A 22992-nucleotide genomic window follows, 5' to 3' on the forward strand; every position below is an offset into this window, starting at 1 on the left:
TTTTTTTTTTAAGGCGAAGGCGGGATTAGAGGTGTCTAGGGGGGTGGGTGGGTTGGGGGTTGTGTAAAGGAGAGGGGGATGGGGGAGGGTTGGGTGGGCGTTTGTCGGGGGTTGGAGATTATGGGGCCACAAGAGTAAAGTGAGGTTTATGGTTATGATTTTTATTGTAGATTCTCTTCTTCTTCTTCCTTTGGTTACTTGCTGATTTTTGTTATGCATTGCACGAGGATTAACGAACGGAACTTGGCATATATATGTAGACATTGGAGATGAACTTGGGGACGGGATAGATGGATTGTCATTACTTCTTTCTTTCTTTCCCAACTTCTCAGGTAGAGATATGGTTTAATATCCAGACTTTTACTCTTCATCTTCCTGTCTAGAGCCAAATTTTGAAGCATGGTTCCCGAGAAAGGTAGGTAGGTAGGTAGGTAAGTAAGTAAATTCGGCAAAAACCCACATTGGAAAGAAAGGCCCATGTGATGCACACAACAGGGGAGTCAGGGCCTACATCGTTACTTAGAAAAGCCGGCGCGACATTCTATCTTCCCGTTTCCCCCTTTGCTTCGCTCAATTCGGGTCCCGAGCGGGTCCGCGCGTTCGATTCGGACAAAAGACTTCCCTCGGTCGGCTTCCTTGCAGTATGCAGATCCCATTTCTAGCCCACACACACCCCGGATGTCCGGATGTTAGCCGTTGCCGTCTCCGGGCGCCCCATCTCGCAAATAGCCCTCATCGTGTCTTGGGAACATCATTCCTTGAATAGGGACTGATGATTATGATGACGGTGACAAGACATGTATCTCGTGATCGTGGCATCTTCGCGATCTCGTGGTTCAAGATGTACGCGGCGGGGCGCGATGAGAGTGACAATATGGCGGAACGACTCGGATCTGAGGGCCTTGGAATGGGTAACTTGGGCTTTGTCGCATGTTTCAATCGCTGTTCATCGATAACATGGAAATATGTATACAGATCGATGATTAAGGTTGCTGTACAACAAATATTGTTATCTCTACTGGACTTTAAAAAGAAAAAGTGTGAATGGTATCTCGTTAACATGTCCCAAATGCCAAAGCCAAATCGCAAAGTAAAACAAAACGCCTCTAGCCTATCTCTCTCATCTCCAATGTTCGTACGTGCAACATGCTCAATCCATCGGTACGTAACCATGAAATCATGCCATGACAAACTTGCCCATTGCTTCCACGTCTGGTATCCTGAACCCAGCTTCTCCCTCGCTCCAAGCCACAGTCTGCACACTAACACACCACGCCACAACCACCATCCTCGCCACAAAAGCCACCGTCTCCACACTCAACGGCAGCTCAGCCTTCAGCACCTGCTCAACCTGTTTCGCCAGACTCCTTTCTTTGCTGCCGCCGCTCTCCTCCTCTACTGGAAACGGCGACAGCAGACTCGTCTCCATAATCTCGGAGAATGCGCTCGAGCGATTCGACTGCCTCCTGGGACTACGCCGCGAAGAAGAGGTAGATGTGCGTTTCGCTGACTTGGCAGGTATATCGGGAGAATCAGATACCACCGATACAGGAGAAGTAATAGTCTCGACGCTGCTCTTCCTGCGCGCAGCAGCAGACGAAGAGTGACTAGCAACAGCAGCCTGGTATGCAGATCGTATCTCGGCTCTGGCCGCTTCTTGCACTGCTGCCAGGACATCCTGCGATTTGAGATCCGGGACCAAGGCCATCAGACGTTCGAGCAGCGTCGTGTACCGCGACACACGCGCTGTCTTGTCGGCGAGGGTGTCGGGCGTCGTTGGATCGCTGGCCAATCTGCCAAGACGTTCGCGCTCGCGGAACAGGAGGCCGGCGTTTTGGGGCTCGTAGAGGGGTCCGAAGATGTTCAGGTGCGGAGCGTGGCGGTGCACTTTGTCAATGAGTTGCTCTAGGCGCTGCAGTAGGCGGGCGTGAGGGAGGCCCGCGGATGCGATGAATTGGACCGTTCTGATCAGTGGCGCTGATGCGAGGGGGGCCAGGCCGCCAGAGAAGGGGAGTGCTGCTATGGCGTCTAACAGTGTGTTTGACGTGTGGACTTCGGTTGACGTGGCGAGGATGTGGAATCTGGGTTCGCGCGAACTAGGAAGAGAGGCGAGGAATTTGGATTGTGCTGTTCGTGCGACATATGGGTGAGTGTAGAGAGAGGCGCCTGCTTGCAGTGCCTCGAAAGCTTCGTCGGTGATGAGGATGCTGTGAACGCCAATCTTATCTTGCGAGTATGGGAGGGAGCCGGCTGCGAGGTGCTTTGCAAAGAGCGTTGAAACGCCTGAGCCTGAGGCGTGCCGTTGCGACCTGCTGCGTCTTTGTTGTGTGAGCGTGACTTGGTGTTTGGCGTCTGTCATTGGCGTAATAGCTATCGAGATGCCGTATGCACTGGGTTCAAGCAAGGCGTCCGTGTCGGATCCAGTACTCAGTTGACTTCCGAGTATTATGGATAGCGCTGCAAGCTCCCCAGAGGTAATCTTCACACTCATCCTTCCATCCTCATACTTTGCTGTCTGGCCCTCCTTCATCCAAGACCTTTGTGTAGCTTTCTGGGCATCGTCATCGCGCAGCCCACTTCGCATTGGTACTAATGCAGTTGCCGGCCTCTTCACAGATAGGCTTCTAGCCAAACCCATCTCAACCACTGACAGATCCAGGCTCTTTCTAGCAGTCTTGGGGCTAGACTCTCCTCGCTTGACGTTGGACATCGATTTCGACCGCCCAAGGCCCCCCACGGGCTTCTTTGCTCGCCCAAGGAATTTTGTCATGTCTCCGGTATATGACGATCGCTCCGAGATTGGTCGGGAGCGCAATTCGGTTGCAAATGCATCGTACAGGTTTTCGAGGGGTAGTTGTCCAGGATGACCTTGGAGGTTGGTAAATAACGCGGAGAAAAACAATCCCTCATCCCCGGCTTTTATGATGCCCGATAGGTTTGGCACCCAATAGCGTTTGCTTGAATCTTGCTTTGGGAGTAACAATCTTTTCCACGAGCTCGATATATGTGTGAGCTGAAGCTGTCCCTCTGTCTTGCCGTCCGTGGTAAACATGTCAGTTGTTGTTGTGGTTTTAGCCTGCTTGTGCTGCAGGAAGAATCGTGTAACGAGTGCCATGGCTGCGACGAAAACAAGTCCAAGTACAACACAAACTGCGATAATATCCTTGGTCTGCATTATGGATTTGGCGGGCGTTGTACTTTATACAAAATGTCGCTTGTTGTTAGTAGGCCGTTAGACCCTGGCCATTCTGACAGGAGGGTAGTCTTGTCGCCCAATCGGATTGCAGGGAAGCTGCAACTAATCCCAGGAATGCGCTTTCGGACGACCTGGCTGCCGCTTCCTTCATCAAGACGATCCCTGACTGTCAGGAGTCATCCATCAGCGCGAATCAGGCTTTCCTGTGGTTCGCACCATTTGTCAGAGATGTGGAGCGAACGAGGCAGTCATCATCTCCCAAAGACAACAGGCTGACCGCCGAGTGACAAACAAACATGCACGTGTCTCGGTGTCTCTTCAGGGTTGCAAAAAGTGTACAATCGAAGCGTCTGGATGTTTGGTTTCCTAGACAGAAGTGCGCTGTCGAATGCTGTCTCAAACATCCTGGCAGTCCAATGTCGCCAGTCAGATCTGAACGTGATTTCCATTGTGCAGATCTTGACATCCTTGCGACCCCACACGTCGATTCAAACTTTGGCTCCACTCGCCTTGAGACTCTTTCTGTCCTGCAGGACGAGCATCGTGGCCAGCGGAGCATCGGACAACGGCGGGACGAAGAGGGTCTTGGCGCACGGACCCTTCAATGATGCATTTACGCGCGAGAACGGGCTGGAATAAGGCGCCGGAACGGCCACAGCGAATTACCCTTTCTCGTGTTTCAATGCAAAATGAACGACCGTGCTTGGCAGGCATTCCAGGCGAGCTCGGCGACGTCATAGGGTGTTGAGATAAGATGAGAACCTTCGAAGCTTAGCAGTTGAGCTACCTCCCCACTGGATGCAGGCACAGGGTAGCTCTCTCGCGACCCACACCCGCAGCGGTAAGCAACGAAGATTTTCCAACACTACCAATGAAATTTTGCGCAAAGGATTGAGTTTTTGTCCGCAATCTGAAGCGCGTGTTCTCGAACTGCGAAAAAGCATCGTGAGCGGATCTTGCGGATGTTCGCAACCCGAAAGGCCCGGCGGCTTCAAATCGGTCTTGCACGATGGGCACGGAGTGGGAGAGCCACAAGATGCGGTCAGTCGCACATCCCGCAACGAAAACACCCCGGACGATGCGTGGAAGGCTGTCATACGCCGTGACATGATCGATTGGAGATTGACTAGTCGCATGCGACAAGATTATCAAGATTGCTTCTTCGGTTTGTACGACTGATCAAGTGTGCATCAGCAAACGTCGTTTAGTCAGCGGTCAGCTTGTGGCTTTGGACGATCATCGTGAATCATCGGTGCTGCCCCGAGACTTTGTCTCAATACCAGTAGCTATAGACATGGCTGTTTTTGAACTCCACTCGAGGTTTGAAAGGTCGACTTGCCGTTTCCAGGTATTAGCCGTATGTTCCGATGAGTTCTTGTACTCTGAAGAGCCTCTTCTGCGACAGCAAGATAGGCATCTGATGTTTGAAACCTAACAAGACAAACGCACGCATCGAATACATGGCCAGACACTGCCGTACCCGAGGTTTACACGGTTTGCTGTACAGAGGCTGCTGCAACATGGTAGGAATGATGGGCGTGCGGGCTGCAGCCGCACCAACAGTGGTTATCCAATATAAAACACCAGCCATGCCATTCCACACATTGGCAAGATCGGTGCGCTCCAGTGCCTGCAGCAGCAATTCGCTGAGATGGGTTGTGAGCACGATCTGCCTGTCATGTGGCTCTCTGAGAGATTCAGCTTCGGCCCATAATACGTTTTGGCTGGGATGAGCAGCCATGGATAAGGGCAAGCTGCAGACGATGGACGCAGTGTAGATCATCGCAGTGAGGCGACATGCCTCATAGACCCAATCGCCAGTGCCCTGATGACCCGGAAGATCGGCTGAAGGGAGGAGTGTCAATCGTTCGCGTATTCTAGCCACCTTCGTGCTGTAGTCGAGACCAGTAGAGCTCAGGTAAGCAGCCGATACATCTGCAAGATCCCTTTCAACCTCATTCGCGGCGTTTTTCGATATGAAAAGTTCAGTCAAGTCACGCATATCTCGTAGTAGATTACACGTGGAAGGTGAGCAGCGCTCGTCGTTAGGCACAGTCATGAAGTCGACTCTAGGACAAAACAATGGCGATTCTGGTATCGCGATATCGTCGTCTGCAGTGTAATCCGGTGGTTGCCATGATATGAGTGTTGATAGTGGCTTGGCTTCGCAGACAAGATCGCATTGAAAGCAACACCTGGAAGCGGCATCAGATTGTATCCTCGTCGAGCGATGGAAAACCTACGATGCGGAGAGTTCTGCGACGTACGCCTTCTCAAAATTGACCATGCCACCACAAAGAGCGATCAGTTTTGCGATGCCGGATACGTGAAACCGCAGTATGCTTTCGTCGCACCTCCATATCTCTCCGGCCAACAGGTGCACTATGATGATGATGGTCGACGCGGTGTCATACATGTGAGGGTTTCGAATCCGCTCACTTACCATGCCCATGATCTCATCACGAACGAATCCGGTTCTTGTACTGTCGCCTGGAAGTCCCGCGAGCATGTCAAGCCAGTTGCTAACTAGGAATACCGTACTCAGGAGGACGTGGGGATGGGACATCATTGCAGGCACCCATCTCTCGACATAGGCTTCTGTGCCAAACGCCCGCATACCTAAACGCATTAAGTACGATGCTGAGATTATTGGAGGAATTATCAAAGAGATGGTGCATACTGACAGTTGCGCAGAAGGAACACGCTATCCAACCTAGGGTTCTCGAATTGAGGCAGTACCCTGAAAGGATCAACCCCATCCCCAATCTGGCAGAAAGTGGTCGCTAGTAAGCGTATCTTGCTTCCGTCCTGGCTCTCGGTGTATTCGTATTCCACTATCTTCCTGCATACCCTGGAATGAGAGTTTCGAAAGCGCATGTCGCCGCTTGGTCGAGGTAATTGATCGCCATCAGATGCAGCACCCCGGGGGGAAATCTCGCTTGCATCTTTGAGCGACCTTGTCCTTGTTGATGCAAGGATATCGGCTGACTGCTTGTTTGTATAACGAACAAGCGCCCCAAACGCACTGGGCACTGGAGTTGGGGTAGATGAGTGTGCCTTGGTATTCGCAGGCCTAGCCTGTCCGGCGATCGTCGGCCTAGTGTAAGGGGCCAGTACCTTTTCGGGCCGTTTCGCAGAGGTCGGCTTTCCTTTGTTTGGCTTGTTTCTATGATACCTCATCGCCTGGGAGCGGACACTACGCCTAGCATCTCCATCTTTGAATTGTGAGGGATCCGTCGCTGTAACGAAATGAAGCCTGAAAGGTTCATCGCGCCTACCCCGGCGACGCGTCACTTTTGCTTTCACGCCGAGCGCATTCGGCAGAATCTTGCTTTGTGACGGGAGTTTCGTACTGACAAGGGACGCAATACCAATGCAAGGTGGCGCAGCTGCAGCCTCGCTGGTGGACGTCGTAAGTGAAGTCATGAATGCAGATGTTATCTTGGTGCACCAGCGTGCCAAGAGGAAGAGTGGGGTCGAATGTCCTCTGTGGTGTAGAAGAAGCACCTTCAACCTCTTCATATCTATTTAACTCTTCGCATCTATCAGCCAAGACTGAAGATGCAGCAAGGCGACCGATTTGGATGCTTACCGGTTGAAATCGCTTCCAGGGCTGGACCGCCACAGTGTATCCATCTGCGGGTTTGTCGCCCCGCATCACCCGCACCATCTGCATCAGGACGCGTCTCGGGATGCAGTTCTTCGGAGGACACCACTCGTGGGACATTCGGTTACTCTCCAAAATTGCATTATTTTGTTGATCAACAGAAGATGCTTAGGATATCGCCAACGTCTGCTGTATAAGCTCATCTGCACGTCGATAATTTCGCTAATAGTCTTCCCATAGCCTTGCCAAAGTCAAAAAGCAATTGCCGTATTTCGGCCCCATGGTTCTGTTCAGAGATACCGATCTGACCCTGTTCAGCTATTAATAGAGACTTGTCTTCTCTTGCACATCCAGCCACTTGCAAAGACTTGCACTCGTTGATAGCAGCCGGCCGGATTGTTTCACCTCCATCAGAAGACTCCGCCATCACCATTTGGGGTCGCTCACCAAACATGTAATCGCAAGGTAGATACGCCCCTAAGATGTCTGTTAGCTTTCGGCTTTCCTCCCAACCGAGTCCACACACCCCGGCTTTGGAGCTCCTCTCGAGCCTTCCTTCTAGCCTCGTCCCATCGCTCATGATCGATCAAGCTTGGCTCCTTGTACAATTTTTGTGATAGTGTACTTGGACTGAAGGGCATGGGCAAGAGCCGGCGCACATGCTTCAAGGCTTCCGATGCCTTTTCACCTTTGCAGAACATCCTGTACTTGACTTCAGGTGCGACATACCGGCCATCTGGCAGATCGTACAGTATGCGATATTGCTGTTCAGATGTGAAAGTGTCAATATCGCTAAGAAATCGCTCCGCGATGTAGCCGTGGAAACTCATCGAGAATCGGATGACGCCTCAAGCAATATCCAAGTACAGTTGTGAGGACCGCACACTCGCCTAGAGAGAAAGATAGAACTATGATTTGGCGAAGCTCTTTGACAGCGCGAATTCAAGATAAAGTGATGGTCATTTGATCTTCTGACAGCATCAAACGGCTTTATCGCAAACTATGCGCTCCGACAAACGAGATACACGCACCATATCTGTCACTACTAGGAAGGACCAAACTCACCTGGCACCTGCATGCGACCAAGTTACAATCATGCATTGAAGAGCTCAGAACCTTGGACTTGGAGCCAACACGTCCACGTAGTGTGATAGCCTATAGCCTTGTCCTACATCAACGGACTGCTTTACATCAGCCAATACTCATAGTGAATACTGATTAGCTCGTCATGAGAGATCCATGCATTGCCAAAACTGTATAAACAGTAGCCTCATCACTGCGCCTACAAGAATCCGACAGCCCATATTTCCGAACAGTGGAACGTACGACTCTAGGTAGCTAAGAGCATGGGTCAGAATGCACCACAAATATTCTTAACAGTCTCTGCTATAGGTGTAGTTCCGGCCCCTGCATACAGTGAAGCCAGCCTTGGAAGTGTTTGGGAATACACTTCTACCTCGATACGATACAGTGTAATTGGACGATGTTGTGCTTACCTCTTGTGATCAACACGTCCATCGAATCAATAGGCATAGTGCCGAGGCCTTTACGCTACTGTATGCAAAGTACAGCTGAAGCTTGGTGTTCTACCAGACGTGATTTGGCGAGCTGCCAGGTTGGTTCTGCGTGCGGGGAACCTGCTGGAACTCACACCCAGCAGCCTAAATCGACCTGCAGAGCGTACCAGAATGACCTTCAAAAACTGAAATCTCCCCATGTCCCTAGAAATCTAATAGGGTTGTGCTGGCGCTTGAAAACAGAGGGTACTAAGTGGAGGGTCGATAGTCCCTATAACAGAACGTCCAACAGCACGTCCAACACCTCATTTGCCTCAGTCGGAGGCTATCGTACCCAAACAACAACAGGTATAGAACGAAATCGCATAGCGCTTGAATTTGTGCGGTTACTTTAATTAGGCTGATGCTGACGGTTCGGATGGAAAAACAACCCACCACATAAGATGTCCTGCCACGCAGGAATTGACATCATGTCAAGCAGAAGAATTGGATCCGAGGACTGTGAGCGACGTCTAGTCATAGTTCATTGCAGTGTCTGGTACCATTGAATGGTTTCCACGCAGTGATGCCATATCCTCTATCTGTTCAACCTCGCCAAAGCGACTCTGATCTCCTTCCTATATACATCCTCCACAACAAAGCATCCTAATCCTCTCTTGATCTCCCTGACGCGCTTGTGCTTCGCCAGAATCTCTACAGGTCTTTCTACAAGTCCATAGTCTCCCGAATTCGCACCAGTCGGGCTCATCTCAATGAGAACAGCTGCAACCTTGACAACCAGGTCCTGGGTTGGTACATTCGACACAAACCGTTTTTGCGCCTTGACACAGACTTGAGTTTTCGTTTTGATCTCTGCGTCAGAGTACTCGATGATCTCAGGTGAGGCGGAAAAATAGTTGCCGATGTAGGATATGGTTCGCTTGAAAAGAGTGGCCTGCGGTGGTGAAGTGTTAGGAGGCGGTAGCGGTAGGACAGAAATAGATTGTGTAAGCGGAAAAGCACCCGTAACGACTTGATATGGTGGTGTATTGCTTCGACTGGCTTCGGATCTGTCACTGAGGTGTAGGACGGCATGTTGAGGTGAGAGTGGCGGTCCAGCTCGGGGCACACCTTCATACCGAATGCCTGCATCGTTGTCTTTGTCTATCTTGACCCTCGGCTGAAACACGTTTACAATAGGTTGGCTAGTTGGTGATTCCGTGGAATTGTTGGTATGACCATCAAGGATGTCCGTTAGCGCTGTGGTTGAGACGCCAACACATGAACCAATACCACCATTATTCCTAATTTCCCCAGCAATATTGCTATTACTGTTCGCTGTCAGATGCTGCGCGAGTAGTGTATCGATTCTTGCTTGGACCTCGGGGTCGATACCTGGAGGTACGTTTGGCATTGATTGATCGGAACCGGTCATGGTTGAGATAAACGACAATCACGTGTAGTCCTGCTATGGTTGTTTGAGAACATCGTGAAGAGGTAGGATTTGATACTGTAGGAAACAATTTTACCAGCGGGCTTTGTGGAAGTGAAATGACGACACACGTCAGCAAGGCGGGAAATAGAGTTTCAGAGAGTGAAGCGTGCAGTCAGGGTACCCAAAAGTGCGATATGGATAACGAGCGAGAACGCGGAGCAGTGAACAATGCGCATATTGACAGATTCAGTTGATATGAATGTGCAACGTTGGACAACGCGTCTTTCTTGAAGCGGCATAGCATTTATCACAACGCTGGTGAGGACGCAATGCAGCTATGGAATGCTAGGCACATGGTGACATGAACATGTCGAAATGACGTGTTTGTCAGCACAAATGGCCGTACAAAGACCTGCGTCCTCTTTGTTGGTTCTCCTAATCCTCACAACCACACACCTACAAGCGAATATGTCGGCCGCATCGACACCATCGTCTTCACCAAAGAACTCACCACTACATATTTCGCTCTCACGACTAGCTCGGCCTACACTAGACCGCGAGTACACATTCAGTCCTTCGAGATGGTCAGATTGCACGCCCAAGACCTTTCATGGGTGCATAGCTATGCACACATTCACACCTGTCGAGGAACTTCGCGACTGCCGTAATGATGGTAGGACTGCGTCGAGTAGCGACTATTTCTCAATGCAAAAGTATAGTCAGATGCTTTCACCTAACCCGACGCCATATGAAGCGCATGGCTACTTACTACTTTGTTCTGTTGCGGCAGTTGCAGAGAATGCAGTCGACTACTTTGTTAACAGAAGTGATGCATCAACTGAGTCTGCGGGTCTAAGCAAAATCACAGATTCCTGCGTTCTGGAGAGTGTAGACGGCGGCGAAAAAAAGAGCATTCAGACACAACAGCTCGAGGGCTATGTTCATACGAGCCATCTTCCGCTCAGTGGGCCTTCGCATCAGACAAAAGTCCTGATTAAAGTGCATGGTCTTTTGTCTGGACCGGGAGAAGACATTGAATTTGGGCTGCGCAGTAGTAATGGCAACGAACAGCACGAAGGAGAGTGCAACATTTGCGATAGTCCATGTACCAATCGCGCTAGTCTGGAAATCGACGGGACCCTATCAGAGGTTCCTACAGAGAAGACTTCCGTGGAGGGAAACCCAGTTTCGATGCAGAATAGCATGATTAGAAAGGTACTAACAGAGGGGCAGAACAAGCTTCATGCTCTCGCGAAGGTAACTAAGTGGATGAAAGACCAGGAAGATTACCAGACCTTCAATGCAAAGCTGACAAATGAATCGCAGAGGAAGAAATGTAGACAAGAAGACCGCAATCATTCACCGAAAAAGTGTTGTAGGAAGAAATTGGAAGAAAGGCATATGGCTTGACGAACTGACCACCAACGACAATTCGCAATATCAAGTGTCCAGCGAGTCGCCTCTCGCCACCATTGGATGACGCGAGAGCTGGAACAGATACTCCTTGTCCATACTCACACCGAAAATGATAGCAACGGGGTATTAGCTGTACGGTGGAGCATTACCTTGGTTGTATTGATGTTCCAAGATCAACTTTGAATTCGTCACGTATAATGATATCGTGTCTAGATAGCTCTAAGTACTGGCGTTGGAAGATGTTTGGAGGGCCTTATAATCGTGACGAGTCTGTGCTCCATGACTTGGCGCTCCATTGGGCGAGATGCTCGTGTATTGAGAGACAAGTCGATGCTTGAGGGGTGTGAAGTATAATGCCGCTCGCATCTCGTTGGCCATGCACTAGGCTATATTGAGCATAGCCTATATCCGGCCCCCTCCCCTTCTAGTGTCTGTCCTCTGACGCTCCCAAGACCTCCCCAACATCACTACTTCAACACTCAGGATTCATTTAGCCTCTCTCAAAGCTGGTCATGTCTGGAGTCGAACTGAGCGACCAACGGTTGCGCAATCGAAGATTGCATGCACAAGATGAGGGACCACCTGTACCACCAAAGACCTTCAAGACTGAGAACGTTCCAAAGGCACCGCTCAGACGCGTCGCACCTAGACCATTGGATTTACAAAACCAGTCAAAACCACTTCCACCAGTTCCGCAATCCGAAAGGGCAGCTGCTTTCAAGAACGAGCCGCTGTCAAAACCATTGCCGTTGCCGCCAAAGAGTGTTACACTTCGATCAACCTTTTTGTGGGTGGCAGCGTTGTTCGTGTGGTTTTTACTGATCGTGGTACTATTACCCGTAATCACAGAAAAAGACGCGATGCCTGGTTTCAACAAGTGGCTTCGTAGTTTCCTATGACTAGAGCTATATCTGGAAAAAAGGTCTACAGCTTCGACTCGGCCTTTGTAGCGTCTACCAGGCTCTTCCTCCCACCGAAACCAAACAGATATGCGGCCACCTTCCGCATTTGAATCTCTTCACTACCTTCAGTGATTCTGTATCGGCGATGATGTCTCCAAATGTGCTCGAACGGGTAGTGCCTTGAGTACCCGTTACCGCCATGGACCTGAATCGCGCGGTCTGCCGCCTGCGTACACAGCCTGTTGGCGTAGTAGTTACACATGGAGACTTTATCGCCAATCTTCTTCTCAATCTCATTGTGCGGCATCGAATCCATCTCTAGCGCAGTCTTTCGTATCAATTGTCGCAGCATCTCGCATTGGGTCGCAAGTTCTACAAGCGGGAATTGTATACCCTGGTTGTGCGAGAGTGGGATGCCGAAGGGCGCGCGTTCGTTGGCGTATTCGACCGACTGCTGGACACAGTATACGGCTGCACCAAGCGACGAGGCGGCTTGCCGAATGCGGTTCTCGTGGACGAAGGCTTGCGCGACGCCGAGGCCGTTGTGGATGGGACCCAATGCGGCGGTTTCGGGTACCCAGACATCCTTGATGGACACGGTCGCGTGATCGGTGGGCATGTTGAGCGTCCTGCGCAGCATTAGCAAGCGACTTCTGTTGCTGTAAGACTGATGACGTACCATTCATACGACTCTGCCTTCAAACCCGGCGTATCGACGGGTACCACGAAGCACGAGATGCCCTTTATCTCGCCGTCCTTTCCTGATGTCCGCGCAAAGACGGAGCAATGTGTCGCGTGGTGCATCCCAGTCTGCCATCGTTTATAGCCGTTCAGCAACCATCCCTTCACACCGTCTCTCGTCTCCGGTCGCCCCTTGGTTGCCATGTGTGTCGCGTCTGAGCCATGACCAGGCTCCGTCAAACCGAACGTCATCCTAAACTTGCCCTCCAGCCGCAGTGGTATAAAGTCCCTCTTCTGCTGCTCATTGCCAAAGTTCATGAGCATGATGACATCGGGGAAGTTTCCGACCATCGAATGCTCCGTCTGCAAGTCGTTGAACAGACCCAATCCCTTTGCCGCGAGATGCTCCCGGATCACGGCCATCCAGAGGTTGCTTCCTCGCCCATCGGCACTGTTTTGTCCGCCGTACTGTTTCGGCAGCGACAACCTGTAGAAACCAGCTTCATCAGCCAGTCTCCTCGACTCTGCCAATAACTCCTCCCACTCCTTGCGCGGGAGCCCGCCGTTGTCCCAATCGGTTCGAGCGTGTTCGCGGCGGTGATCGAAGAAGCGGTTATTGTCGTCTTTGTGTTGAAGAGGAGTAATCTTGTCGTCGATAAACTTGTCAAGGTCGGCGAGATATTGCTTCAAGTCATCGGGAATCGAGAAGTTCATCGTGTGCGACAGCGACATTGCGTAGTCTCCCTCAAAGGGTATGGTTGGCGGAGGCTGCTGATGATGGCTCGGTGCTGTGTCAGCGATTTGGATGTCTCTTGACAGCAGCGCAGAGAAAGCTAGAAGCTTGCGATATAAACATCAGCTTCGGGACGCGCATCTTGATGACTCGCTTGCTCTCAGTCGTGGAGTTGCTCTGCTTGGAGAGTCGCTTTGCGGGGAAAGGAGCACAGGCCAGGCGGAGCTGAACCTCGGCCTTCGCCGGCGCGCCTCAACCTTGAACCCCATGATGATGGAGAATGGAGAACAGAGAATGGTACTATGGTTGTCGCACTGGTATCCTGGTTTTCGGTGGATTTTTGCCTGCCTTTACTCAATGAGTAGAATTGTCAGATACATACCGCGGCCCTGGGATCATATGTCATAGCTCACGGCATCATCACGCACCACTAGGATCTGTCAGAGATGAATGAAAGAGACAAAAGCGCTTGACATGATACCTTGCACTTTTTCACATGGCGAGTATGGTTTCCATAAGCTCAAGGACTGCATTGTCGTTTTCATGCTAGTTCAACACGCCATAGCTGAAAGTCTTATCCAGAAAATTCACCCTAAACAAGGTTGATATGATCCAAACTGACTTTTCGACTCAAAGAGGAACTGACCTCTCCGCTATATGAGTTTTTGTTAACTTATAACCTTGCACTCAAACCTTCCGAAAGCTCCTATACCACCGCCTCTTTACGCCATTTTGCTCCTGTCCAAGCCCCTCTTGTGATCCGACCCGCTCATAATCTCCTGTTGACGCCGTCGTAAAGGACTTTTGAGACGAGCTCGTCTGTGGCGTCTGCGCGTCCGCCTTATCTGTCCCAATTGCCTCAAGGGGGGCATTGAAGTACTCCAATAACCCTATTTGTGCTTCCTCCAAGCTCTTCTCTCGGGGTACTTGTTGCAATTCGTTTCCGTTGTTCGATTCCTCTTTGCATGCTCCAATCTTACCCATATCCAAACCCTCAGGCACTGCGCTGTTCCTCTGGAACTCAGCCTTTTTCGACGACAAGGGAGGTAGGTTTTGGAATGTTTGTAGCCCTACTATGGCCTTTGATAGTCTGTCAATCTCGTCTTCTTGAGTGTTATCGTCGCCGCTGTACACACTACTACCCGCACTAGCTGTCTTAGCTGGAGCAACTACATCAGGAATTGTGCAAATATCTTTCCACCTCTGACTCTCCGGAGATACTGGTGAGACGATGAACTCAAAGACTTGCTGTTTGTTTTCATACCGGTCAAAATGAGCTATACGCTGGCTTTCGGAACCACTTTTACCATGGCTAAGTGCGTCCGGCGCTTGCTGCTTGGTTACCTTGGTCTGGCTGGGCTTATAGAGCTCGCCTTGGAGCCGTGCGAGGGCTTTTGCTTGTTCTTCGGCACGTAGATTGAGTATGCGTTCCAGTGTGGATGTGCGTTCGTGTTTAGATAGAGTGTTCGGCTGGTTATCAGAGGAGATTTTCAGAGGTGAGGGTGCTTCGAGGACCGGGGACAGTGTGTCAGGCCACTGATAGCTTACCGGTCTGCTTGCAGGGACTGCTATCGCTCTTGGTGTCTTTGGTGATGCTGGAATCGCAAACTTCGATTTGAACTTGAACGTAGTAGGGTGCCGTGTCTCGTGAGAAGCTCTAAGAGGAACTCTCGGCTCGCTCGTCCTCCCGGTATGCCCCGTAACGCGCTTTGCAGTAGCTGCTTTCATAGTTTCTATTGTATTCTGGCACAGTTTCTGATTCATGTCTTTCTTCGCGAGAGCATGACGGAACCCTTCTTTGTCCGAGCTGCATAGATCCATACTATTCCTTGCGTCTGCTGCATCAAAGTACGGAGTGAAATCTCTCCTTCTGGTCCTCTCTCCTATATATTCGGCCTCAGCCATACCAGCTGCTGTATACATCGCTTGGTTACGTCCATATGGTCCATCGCCAACGATGTCGAGATAAGGATTATTGAACGCAGCTCGAGGCGGGACTTGAATCGGGGTGTTCAGCTCTCGATAGTTTGTCTCACGTGTTTCTCCACTCATGGTCTGGGCATGAGGCGGTGCTGAGTTCCGAGACAGGGCACTGGGAGTGTTGTGGATAGCACCGTTGGCGTCATCCCAATACAGGGTGCTCTGCGTCTCATAGCGAAAAGGGTCACTGCTTCGCTGTCGATCCTGAGTCGCCAAATTATGACCAGCTTTATGGCCTTGAGGCGTTCGTGGAGCAGATACTTGAACTTGACCTCGTGCGCGTCCTCGTTCTCGTAGGTGGCGGACGTCTGAAATCTGTGGTGGGTGCCAAGTTGGATCTGAATCTGCCATTTTGGTATAATGTTCAATATAGTGGAGTTAGTAGTGGACGCGAGTTGAACCTGTAACTTTGTGATGAGAAAGAAATTTGGTTCTTTGATCTACACAAGGTAGTTGATGGAGTGCAATGTGCAGGGGAGAAAAGAACTCTCGGGAAAGTAGGCAGCTGCAATAGACATGAATATTGTGAGTGAATAACCCTGGTCGTGGTGTACTGTTGCCCTGGTGATTGGATTATCGATCACGATATGAATTTCATGTCACCAAAACCTCAACTAGTGACCGCATAAAGTCCATGTATCATTTACTTACCCTGAAAATTGTTACTTTATCAATACGAGCTCTAGCCGGCGAATAAACCATGTCGTATCGCTTTCTCCGTCACCTTTCACAAACAAAACGACCCATACCATGACTGCGACTCTTATCTTGGTGGTTTTCCATTGAAGGCCGTGGGTATGTCTCGGTCAACCTCTTCAAAGTCTGCGGTCAGGTCATCCTCATACTTTATCACCTCGAAGTCCTCCCTCAAGCTCTGCTCCCTGGCATTGCTTTCATCGCGCGTCAAATGGATGTCTATGTCTCTTTCACCAGGTTGTTCGTTGATACGAGCATGACTAGGGCTATCAGTGTCGTCATAAGGACGTTGTGCGTGGCTAATTGCGTTACTTTGCGACGGCGGCGGGTGGTTCAAGTCAGGCGTAATGCCTTTCAGATATGTAACTCCGGGTCGGCTCAACCCGGGTTCCCTTCTTGTAAATTCATCATGTCGGAGTCTAAACATCCGTGATCGCCGTGCTATGTATTCAGCAGTGGGCTGCGGAGACACTGGCACGTCTGGTCGTAACTGTTGATTACCATAGTACCTCTGCGAGCGGGAAGCATGCTCGTTCATCAGATCTTTCATCGTTCTTTCCGGTGCTGCTCTTGGACAGGGCATATGAATACCTGGCTGTGAGGATTGCTCGCATTGCACCATTGTCGCGAGGTGAGCCGGCTGCCTTTGAAAGTTACGAATGAATTCATCGCGCAAACCCTCGGAAGAAAACCACATGTTGAAGGACAGTGAAGCTATAGTGCTCCTAGAAGAGGACAAAAGTGCAGAGGTTGATCTGGTTGAAGATAGGGTTCTTCATTTAGGTAAGGCACGATATTGTTGGAGGTTGTGACACAGCAATGGTTTGGCACAACACGAGGTGGCCAGCGCAGCTAGACGGGTCATGCAATATCTTAGCAGGCTGCATCATACGTGAGCACTACCAGTGACGTGCAGTTGTCGCAAAATGTGGTTGTGTCAAGACTTCACGTCTCTATCGCCACGCACCGCTGTGAGCTTGCAAAAATGTGATTGTTTACCTGAAACAACACCTCATGGGGAAGAATGCGCCGATGAGACGACCTAGGGAAGAGAGTGGGTGCACGTGAAGGACGTCCAAAGAAAAAAGCTATGTAGGAAAAAAGCGCTAGACATGCATACAAGAGACGCTCCGGAGCGAACTTGATCCCCTGATGGTGACCGCTTTTGATGCGTGGATAGGTGGAGACGTGTAAATTGCAGGAGAAGTGGGCGTTTCCAGGGTGTAGCGTATGTCAAGACTGGGCAAACTTCGGGATGACACCGACCTGATCATCATGGTATTTCTAGTTTTTTGGTGTTGCGCAACTCTTGTTGACAAGACGGTTAAATTCCCCCACAAAATTCGTCTTTTCTGTGCTGCTCTGATGCGTGGGGAAATTTAGCCGTCATCCATGAAAAAACGTGTTTGCGTGGCTGGAGACGCTAAAAACAGGTGTGGCGTTCGCTACCGATTCCAGCCTTGTCAGATGTTTCATCCTCCCTGCGTTTCCGCTCCTCCCCACGTCCAAGACATCGGACGCAACCCAATGCAACCTCGCGTCGTACGAAACTGTATGAAGAACGCCAGATCTGGTATTGACAAGCGCACCGATGCCATATGACCGGCTTGGCGTATGCGTGGCGGTGCGCTTGAAACATCAGACAGGCACTAGCATTGAAACATCCACGATATTGGTTCATGCCATAACGACTTTGGAAATATGGCCGCTGCGGGAAGGATGCATCCACATACCTTCAATCTTGCGCAATGCAAAGCTGGCGCGTATTCATCAACAGGTATAATAGTATCTGATCTGCTCGCGATATTGGTTTTTGTCATTCACTACATTCGTTTACACATTCTCTGATCAACTATCTCTTGACTATTCTCTCATTTTCTCTCGTTGAACACCTTGAGCGGAATATTCGGCTGGTCTGAGTGAACGTTCTTTACTTTCTCGCAGATATTACAGAACCCCGTCCTTTTTGAACCTCGCGTACCAACTTTACAACATGCGTTTCGAGATCATTGCACTTCTGGCCGCGGCTGCCACCTCATCTGCCCAGTCGGTTGTTGGTACAGCTTACGGGTACGGTGCCGGTGCGACCGGTGGAGGAGACGCCGCCGCTGTCACCCCAACCACGAACGAGGAGCTCGAGAAGTACCTCTCCGATGACACTGAGCGCGTGATTGTACTCAACAAGGAGTTCGATTTCACTGGCAAGACCGCGACTGGTGCTGGTTGCGACAAGTCCACCTGCTCAGCCAAGAGCGGCGGTGGGCAGTACTATCTGGGCGACCTCTCCTGCGGTGGTTCGGAGATGACACCCGTCAGCTCCATCACCTACGATGCAGCCGGTGAGACCGCGCTCAAGATTGGATCCAACAAGTCTATCCTCGGCGTTGGCGGAAAGGGTGTGATCAAGGGCAAGGGTGTCTCCATCGCCAAAGACGCCAGCAACGTCATCATCCAGGGCGTCGAGTTCACCAACATCAACCCCGGCGTCGTATGGGGAGGTGACGCTCTTGACATGCAGGGAGGAAACACCAAGATCTGGGTTGACCACTGCAAGTTCTCACTCGTCGGACGTATGTTCGTTGTCAGCCACTATGATGGCTCCGAGGCTACCCTCTCTAACAACGAATTCGACGGTGTCACCACCACGTCCGCTACCTGCAACGACAACCACTACTGGACGATGATGATGATTGGAAAGACTGAGAAGTTCACCCTCGACAAGAACTACTTCCACGATGTATCTGGTCGTGCGCCCAAGCTCGGCCAAGACGGTGTCAGCAGCACTTTCCACGCTATCAACAACCTCTTTGAGAACATGAAGGGTCATGCTTTCGATGCCTACGATGGTGTCAGTGCACTCGTCGAGGGTAACGCATTCGTCGCCGTTGACCAGCCCAACACCGAGCACGCTGCTGGTATCGCATCCTTCGTCAGCAAGGGTGGGGATGCCTGCTCTGCTCCCTTTGGCCGTGCTTGTCTCGAGAACAGCGTCGACTCTGCCAGCGGCAAGCTGTCTCCTGGTTCCTCTTCCGGATTTATTGCTCAGCTTGGAAAAATCGACGTCCCTGAGGTTCTGGAGGCTGGCAAGGTCGCCGCCCACGTCAAGGCCAATGCTGGTCCCGCAAACCTCGGTACCGCATCTGCGTCTGCTCCTGTCGCTGAAAAGGTTGTCGAGCCTTCCACTCCCACCTCTGCGGCACCGAGCAAACCGGCTGCTACCACCGCCGCTGCTAAGCCTGCTCCTGCCGCTCCCACTGGCTCTGGTTCATCCGCCGGCGCTGCCAAGCTCTACGCGCAGTGCGGTGGCCAGGGTTTCACCGGTCCCACCAAGTGCGAGGCTCCTGCGACCTGCGTGAAGAGCAATGAATGGTACTCCCAATGCATCAACAGCTCTTCCAAGTTCCGCCGCGCTCTTGGCCGCTACTTCTAGGCTCAAGATGTGTGGATGACGCAAAAGTCCTACAAGTAAGAATGGGATGTACGATGGGTGGTACTAAGTTCTGAGGACGCCTTTTCTTGTAAATAATTCTATTTAAATATTGTCAATATACTTGTCAAACAAGCTTTGTGCTATATCATGAGCCTCATACTCATACGAGCGACGGTCTCCTCCGCCTATCAAGCAGAATGTTTCGAAAGCTCACCAACGCCATACTATGCAAGAATATCTTTGGAAATCATTTGCACTCTTCAAAGCCGCCGGATCTTCTATCCTGCCCAGCGGGAAGGTGGGGAACTCGTTATGCATAGCAATATCATCCACCTCAAATCTGGGATACTCCATTGTGGTGGTGTTTCGGTCCATTTGTGTATGATGATCTCAACGATGGTGGCGATGGTAACGCGGTATATATGCGTGGCTCGTCGTTTATGGGCCATTGCAGTACCAGGTGTCCGATGGAATGTTCCATGGTATCGCGTCGCGATGCCGCTGTGAGCCAAAGGCGACTGTAGCACAATTGCCTAAATCTCTACCATGGATGCTAGCTGGCATTATCATTTGATTCTGAGCACCTTTGGACGTCGGTCCTCGCTGGATCTATGGTTTCGGGGACGATTCGCAGAACGGCGAATTTGCGCGCTGTAGTTTCTAGCCCCAGTGGCTGTGGCTCACCTTTAAAACCCTCCGCTGGTTCTTCATTCCAAGAATCCCTCGATGATGGCTCACTAGGATGATTATACGTCTCGTCGAACTTTCGGTCTCGATTGTCGTGCTTCTTGTCGTTCAATCTTTTGATCCACTGGGTGCTGAAATAGGGTCGGTGCTGCTCGTTCAACTTTGGATCACGCACCCGCGCTCCAAGGTCCGGGTGTTCCTTGAGCATGGCCAACATATCCGCATCAATTCCCAGTGAGTCTTCCCCAGTGCTGCCAGCGTCGAATGCACGAAGTCGCCGGCCAACTACATTGATCGCCGCGTAAACGTACCTGCTCCCTTTCCCAAGGCAATTCCAAAGCGTCTCCAATTCACTGGCAAAGATTGGCCGAGTAAAGTGGGTTGCAGCGATGTAATGATCGACCCGCAAGGCGTCTTTGTGGAGTTCGAAAAGCTCCATAGTCCTCGCCAAGGAGCAGGCCGCGAAAGTGTTCCTTGGGATACGGATCTGCTTCATCGTACCCATGGTTTGGTATTGGCAGGCCCGAAACATCCATGCTACAAGAATCTTCATAGAAGCTTGGCTAGCAACTCCTCTGGGTAGATTCATCTCTTGGGAAGTTGGTGCACCTTTCCAGTTCTTGTCGTCCTCACGGTGTATGGTACGGATGAACTTGTTAACCACTTTACGACCAAGGAAGAGGACTAGCATCTTCTTTGGAACCTGATAAGCGAGAGCAAAACCAGTGTCTTGCTCAATGATATCTACCACCGGACCATTCAGCGCATTGAGCTTCCGCTCGGGTTGAAGATAAGGGAGCAGATTGAGCAGGGAGTGCAGGTGGCGAATGTACTCAGGATTTGTATACGGTCGCGGCACACCTGACTGGGATGCCCAACCTGCCCAGCCGAGCGTATGAGAAGCCTTAGGTGACGAGCTAGCTGTGTAGCTAGAACCCTCGTCTCCGTCACTCAATCGGTGGCTTTGGTCGATAGATTCGCCATCTACGCCGCTTTTGGAGGCTGCCACGGCTGGGTAGAAAGAAGACCCATATACCTCTTGTGCTTCCGGGGCGCCTGATGCGGGGTAAATCATGCTGCGACGTGCAAGGAAGGCTCCTACAACGTCGCCTTGCCGTTCGTAGGCGTCTGATGCCAAAGGGCTACCTGTGCAAATTCCAGCACCCGGGCTAGAGGTTGAGGCCGTGACTCTGCCGTCAGAGTCATAATGGTAATATGTTGTCATTCTTGGAGACTTCTCGCTTCCAGGATCCCGCGACGTATGCGATGGCTGACTGTCGAAGCACAAGGTTGAACCACCGGAATCGAATGAGGTTCTGCGACTAGTGGTAGACTCAGGATTCGAATTTGCCACGGATCTGAATAAGCTGCCCAGATTGTGACTGTAGTTGATGGGAAGAGTAAGTCGCTGTCTCGCACTTAGCGCTATATATTCAACAGCGAGCGGGTTCATTGTAGCGTGAAAGCGATCGCCGCTGTGAAATTATCATCGATGATCCACAACGCGACTGGCACGCTGTAGAATGTTGTCGTTGTCGGAGAAGAGGTGGTGTGAAAGAGTGAGGGACAGTCGCTACTGCCAGAAGTTGGTGCTGGGCCCGTGCGCATACCGAATTCGGCTGCAACTGCCGGAACTAAGGTGAAACGCCGCGCCAAGAGGTCATCACGTGTACTGTGTAGTCTCAAAGACGGCTATATATGCTCACCTGCAGCCAGCGAAGCAGGCATCACATATGAGTCATGGTTCGCTGTGGCCATGACGTCAATACGATAGACGGGCGATGAATGCCAAGCGTCTGCCAACATAGCTACCATATACGAGTAGAATGACAAGGTTTCGTTGTTTGCTCTAGCATTCCGCCAACTTTGCAAGCCTACAAACGAACAGTCGTCTAATTCCACCTTCTTTAAGCTTGGTGTCAGGAAAGACCGCGCGCCCAATCACTAATGTCAGTCTTTAGAAGCACGATACGCGCATCCATGCGTCTCTTCTCCGCTTCTCTTTCTTTGGTTGCGCATCTTCCTTGGTCACTGTCACATAGCGACCGGCCGCGTATCCTTCGTCACGGTCTCCCAGGCCATACATTCGCCCAGTTGATGACAACAAGGTGCAATCCCGCCAGTCAGTCCGTCCTTGACGTCGTGTAGCGAGCGACGAGCGACGAGTTGATCTTTGGATCCGTTGATCAGACGCTCCGGTAGACAAAAGCTTGTCAGACTTCCCATCAGCTCCATCGAGCCCTGATAGTGCGGTAGATTGGTGTGCTGACCCGTCGGACGCAAGTGAGCTAGAGCTATGGAGCTGCAGTTCAGAGGGAGTGTCTGAAAGTGTCAACGCTCGAGGCCTCGGCGTTACCGGTTGTAAGATATTCTCCGCAGTTTCTAAAGTATGCGTACCGTCCTGGAGCATGTTGCGGAATTTATCAGTTTGGTAGGAAATCTCAGTCTGTTCTCCCGAGTCAGTCGAGATAAGCGACGTCGTTGACAAGAGGGTTCCGCGTCTGTGTCGTAAAGAGCCGGCGTTCGAATTGATCGGACACATGTTGCGACTAGCGAGCGTCACATGTCGAGCGCTAGGTTCCCCTTCGACCTGGTCTTGCTTCCAATACTCGTCTGAGCTTGAGCCATCATTAATAGCATCGTGCTCTGCCAGAATTCGCTGCAAATATGCTCTGGACTCATCTAAAGTAGTATCCCGCCAGATGTTGTGTTGCAGAGTTGTGGCTTCAATTA

General features: G+C 51.1%; 8 protein-coding genes across 8 annotated transcripts; 1 reads left to right on the forward strand and 7 right to left on the reverse strand.

Moving 5' to 3' along the window:
- Positions 1–1177: 1177 nt before the first annotated feature.
- AA0111_g4669 (hypothetical protein) lies at positions 1178–3115 on the reverse strand (the record flags this gene model as incomplete). The annotated part of the gene is made up of 1 exon (XM_028650696.1): positions 1178–3115. The coding sequence occupies one exon, from the start codon at positions 3113–3115 to the stop codon at positions 1178–1180; it is 1938 nt and encodes a 645-aa protein (XP_028507407.1).
- Positions 3116–4547: 1432 nt separating this feature from the next.
- AA0111_g4670 (hypothetical protein) lies at positions 4548–5765 on the reverse strand (the record flags this gene model as incomplete). The annotated part of the gene is made up of 2 exons (XM_028650698.1): positions 4548–5391; positions 5440–5765. 2 exons carry the CDS (start codon positions 5763–5765, stop codon positions 4548–4550), a joined length of 1170 nt encoding a protein of 389 aa, XP_028507570.1.
- Positions 5766–8897: 3132 nt separating this feature from the next.
- AA0111_g4671 (hypothetical protein) lies at positions 8898–9734 on the reverse strand (the record flags this gene model as incomplete). The annotated part of the gene is made up of 1 exon (XM_028650699.1): positions 8898–9734. One exon carries the CDS (start codon positions 9732–9734, stop codon positions 8898–8900), a length of 837 nt encoding a protein of 278 aa, XP_028507569.1.
- A 2340-nt stretch (positions 9735–12074) lies between these two features.
- On the reverse strand, positions 12075–13447 carry AA0111_g4672 (hypothetical protein; the record flags this gene model as incomplete). Its single annotated transcript, XM_028650700.1, has 2 exons — positions 12075–12681; positions 12732–13447. The coding sequence occupies 2 exons, from the start codon at positions 13445–13447 to the stop codon at positions 12075–12077; spliced, it is 1323 nt and encodes a 440-aa protein (XP_028507572.1).
- Positions 13448–14153: 706 nt separating this feature from the next.
- AA0111_g4673 (hypothetical protein) lies at positions 14154–15797 on the reverse strand (the record flags this gene model as incomplete). Its single annotated transcript, XM_028650701.1, has 1 exon — positions 14154–15797. The coding sequence occupies one exon, from the start codon at positions 15795–15797 to the stop codon at positions 14154–14156; it is 1644 nt and encodes a 547-aa protein (XP_028507571.1).
- Positions 15798–16209: 412 nt separating this feature from the next.
- On the reverse strand, positions 16210–16764 carry AA0111_g4674 (hypothetical protein; the record flags this gene model as incomplete). Its single annotated transcript, XM_028650702.1, has 1 exon — positions 16210–16764. The coding sequence occupies one exon, from the start codon at positions 16762–16764 to the stop codon at positions 16210–16212; it is 555 nt and encodes a 184-aa protein (XP_028507566.1).
- Positions 16765–18135: 1371 nt separating this feature from the next.
- AA0111_g4675 (hypothetical protein) lies at positions 18136–19572 on the forward strand (the record flags this gene model as incomplete). Its single annotated transcript, XM_028650703.1, has 1 exon — positions 18136–19572. One exon carries the CDS (start codon positions 18136–18138, stop codon positions 19570–19572), a length of 1437 nt encoding a protein of 478 aa, XP_028507565.1.
- Positions 19573–20125: 553 nt separating this feature from the next.
- On the reverse strand, positions 20126–21712 carry AA0111_g4676 (hypothetical protein; the record flags this gene model as incomplete). Its single annotated transcript, XM_028650704.1, has 1 exon — positions 20126–21712. One exon carries the CDS (start codon positions 21710–21712, stop codon positions 20126–20128), a length of 1587 nt encoding a protein of 528 aa, XP_028507568.1.
- Between the last annotated feature and the right edge of the window lie 1280 nt (positions 21713–22992).

This window comes from Alternaria arborescens (genome assembly GCF_004154835.1).
Source record: "Alternaria arborescens strain FERA 675 chromosome Unknown contig_9, whole genome shotgun sequence".
In the NCBI taxonomy this organism is placed as follows: domain Eukaryota; kingdom Fungi; phylum Ascomycota; class Dothideomycetes; order Pleosporales; family Pleosporaceae; genus Alternaria; species Alternaria arborescens.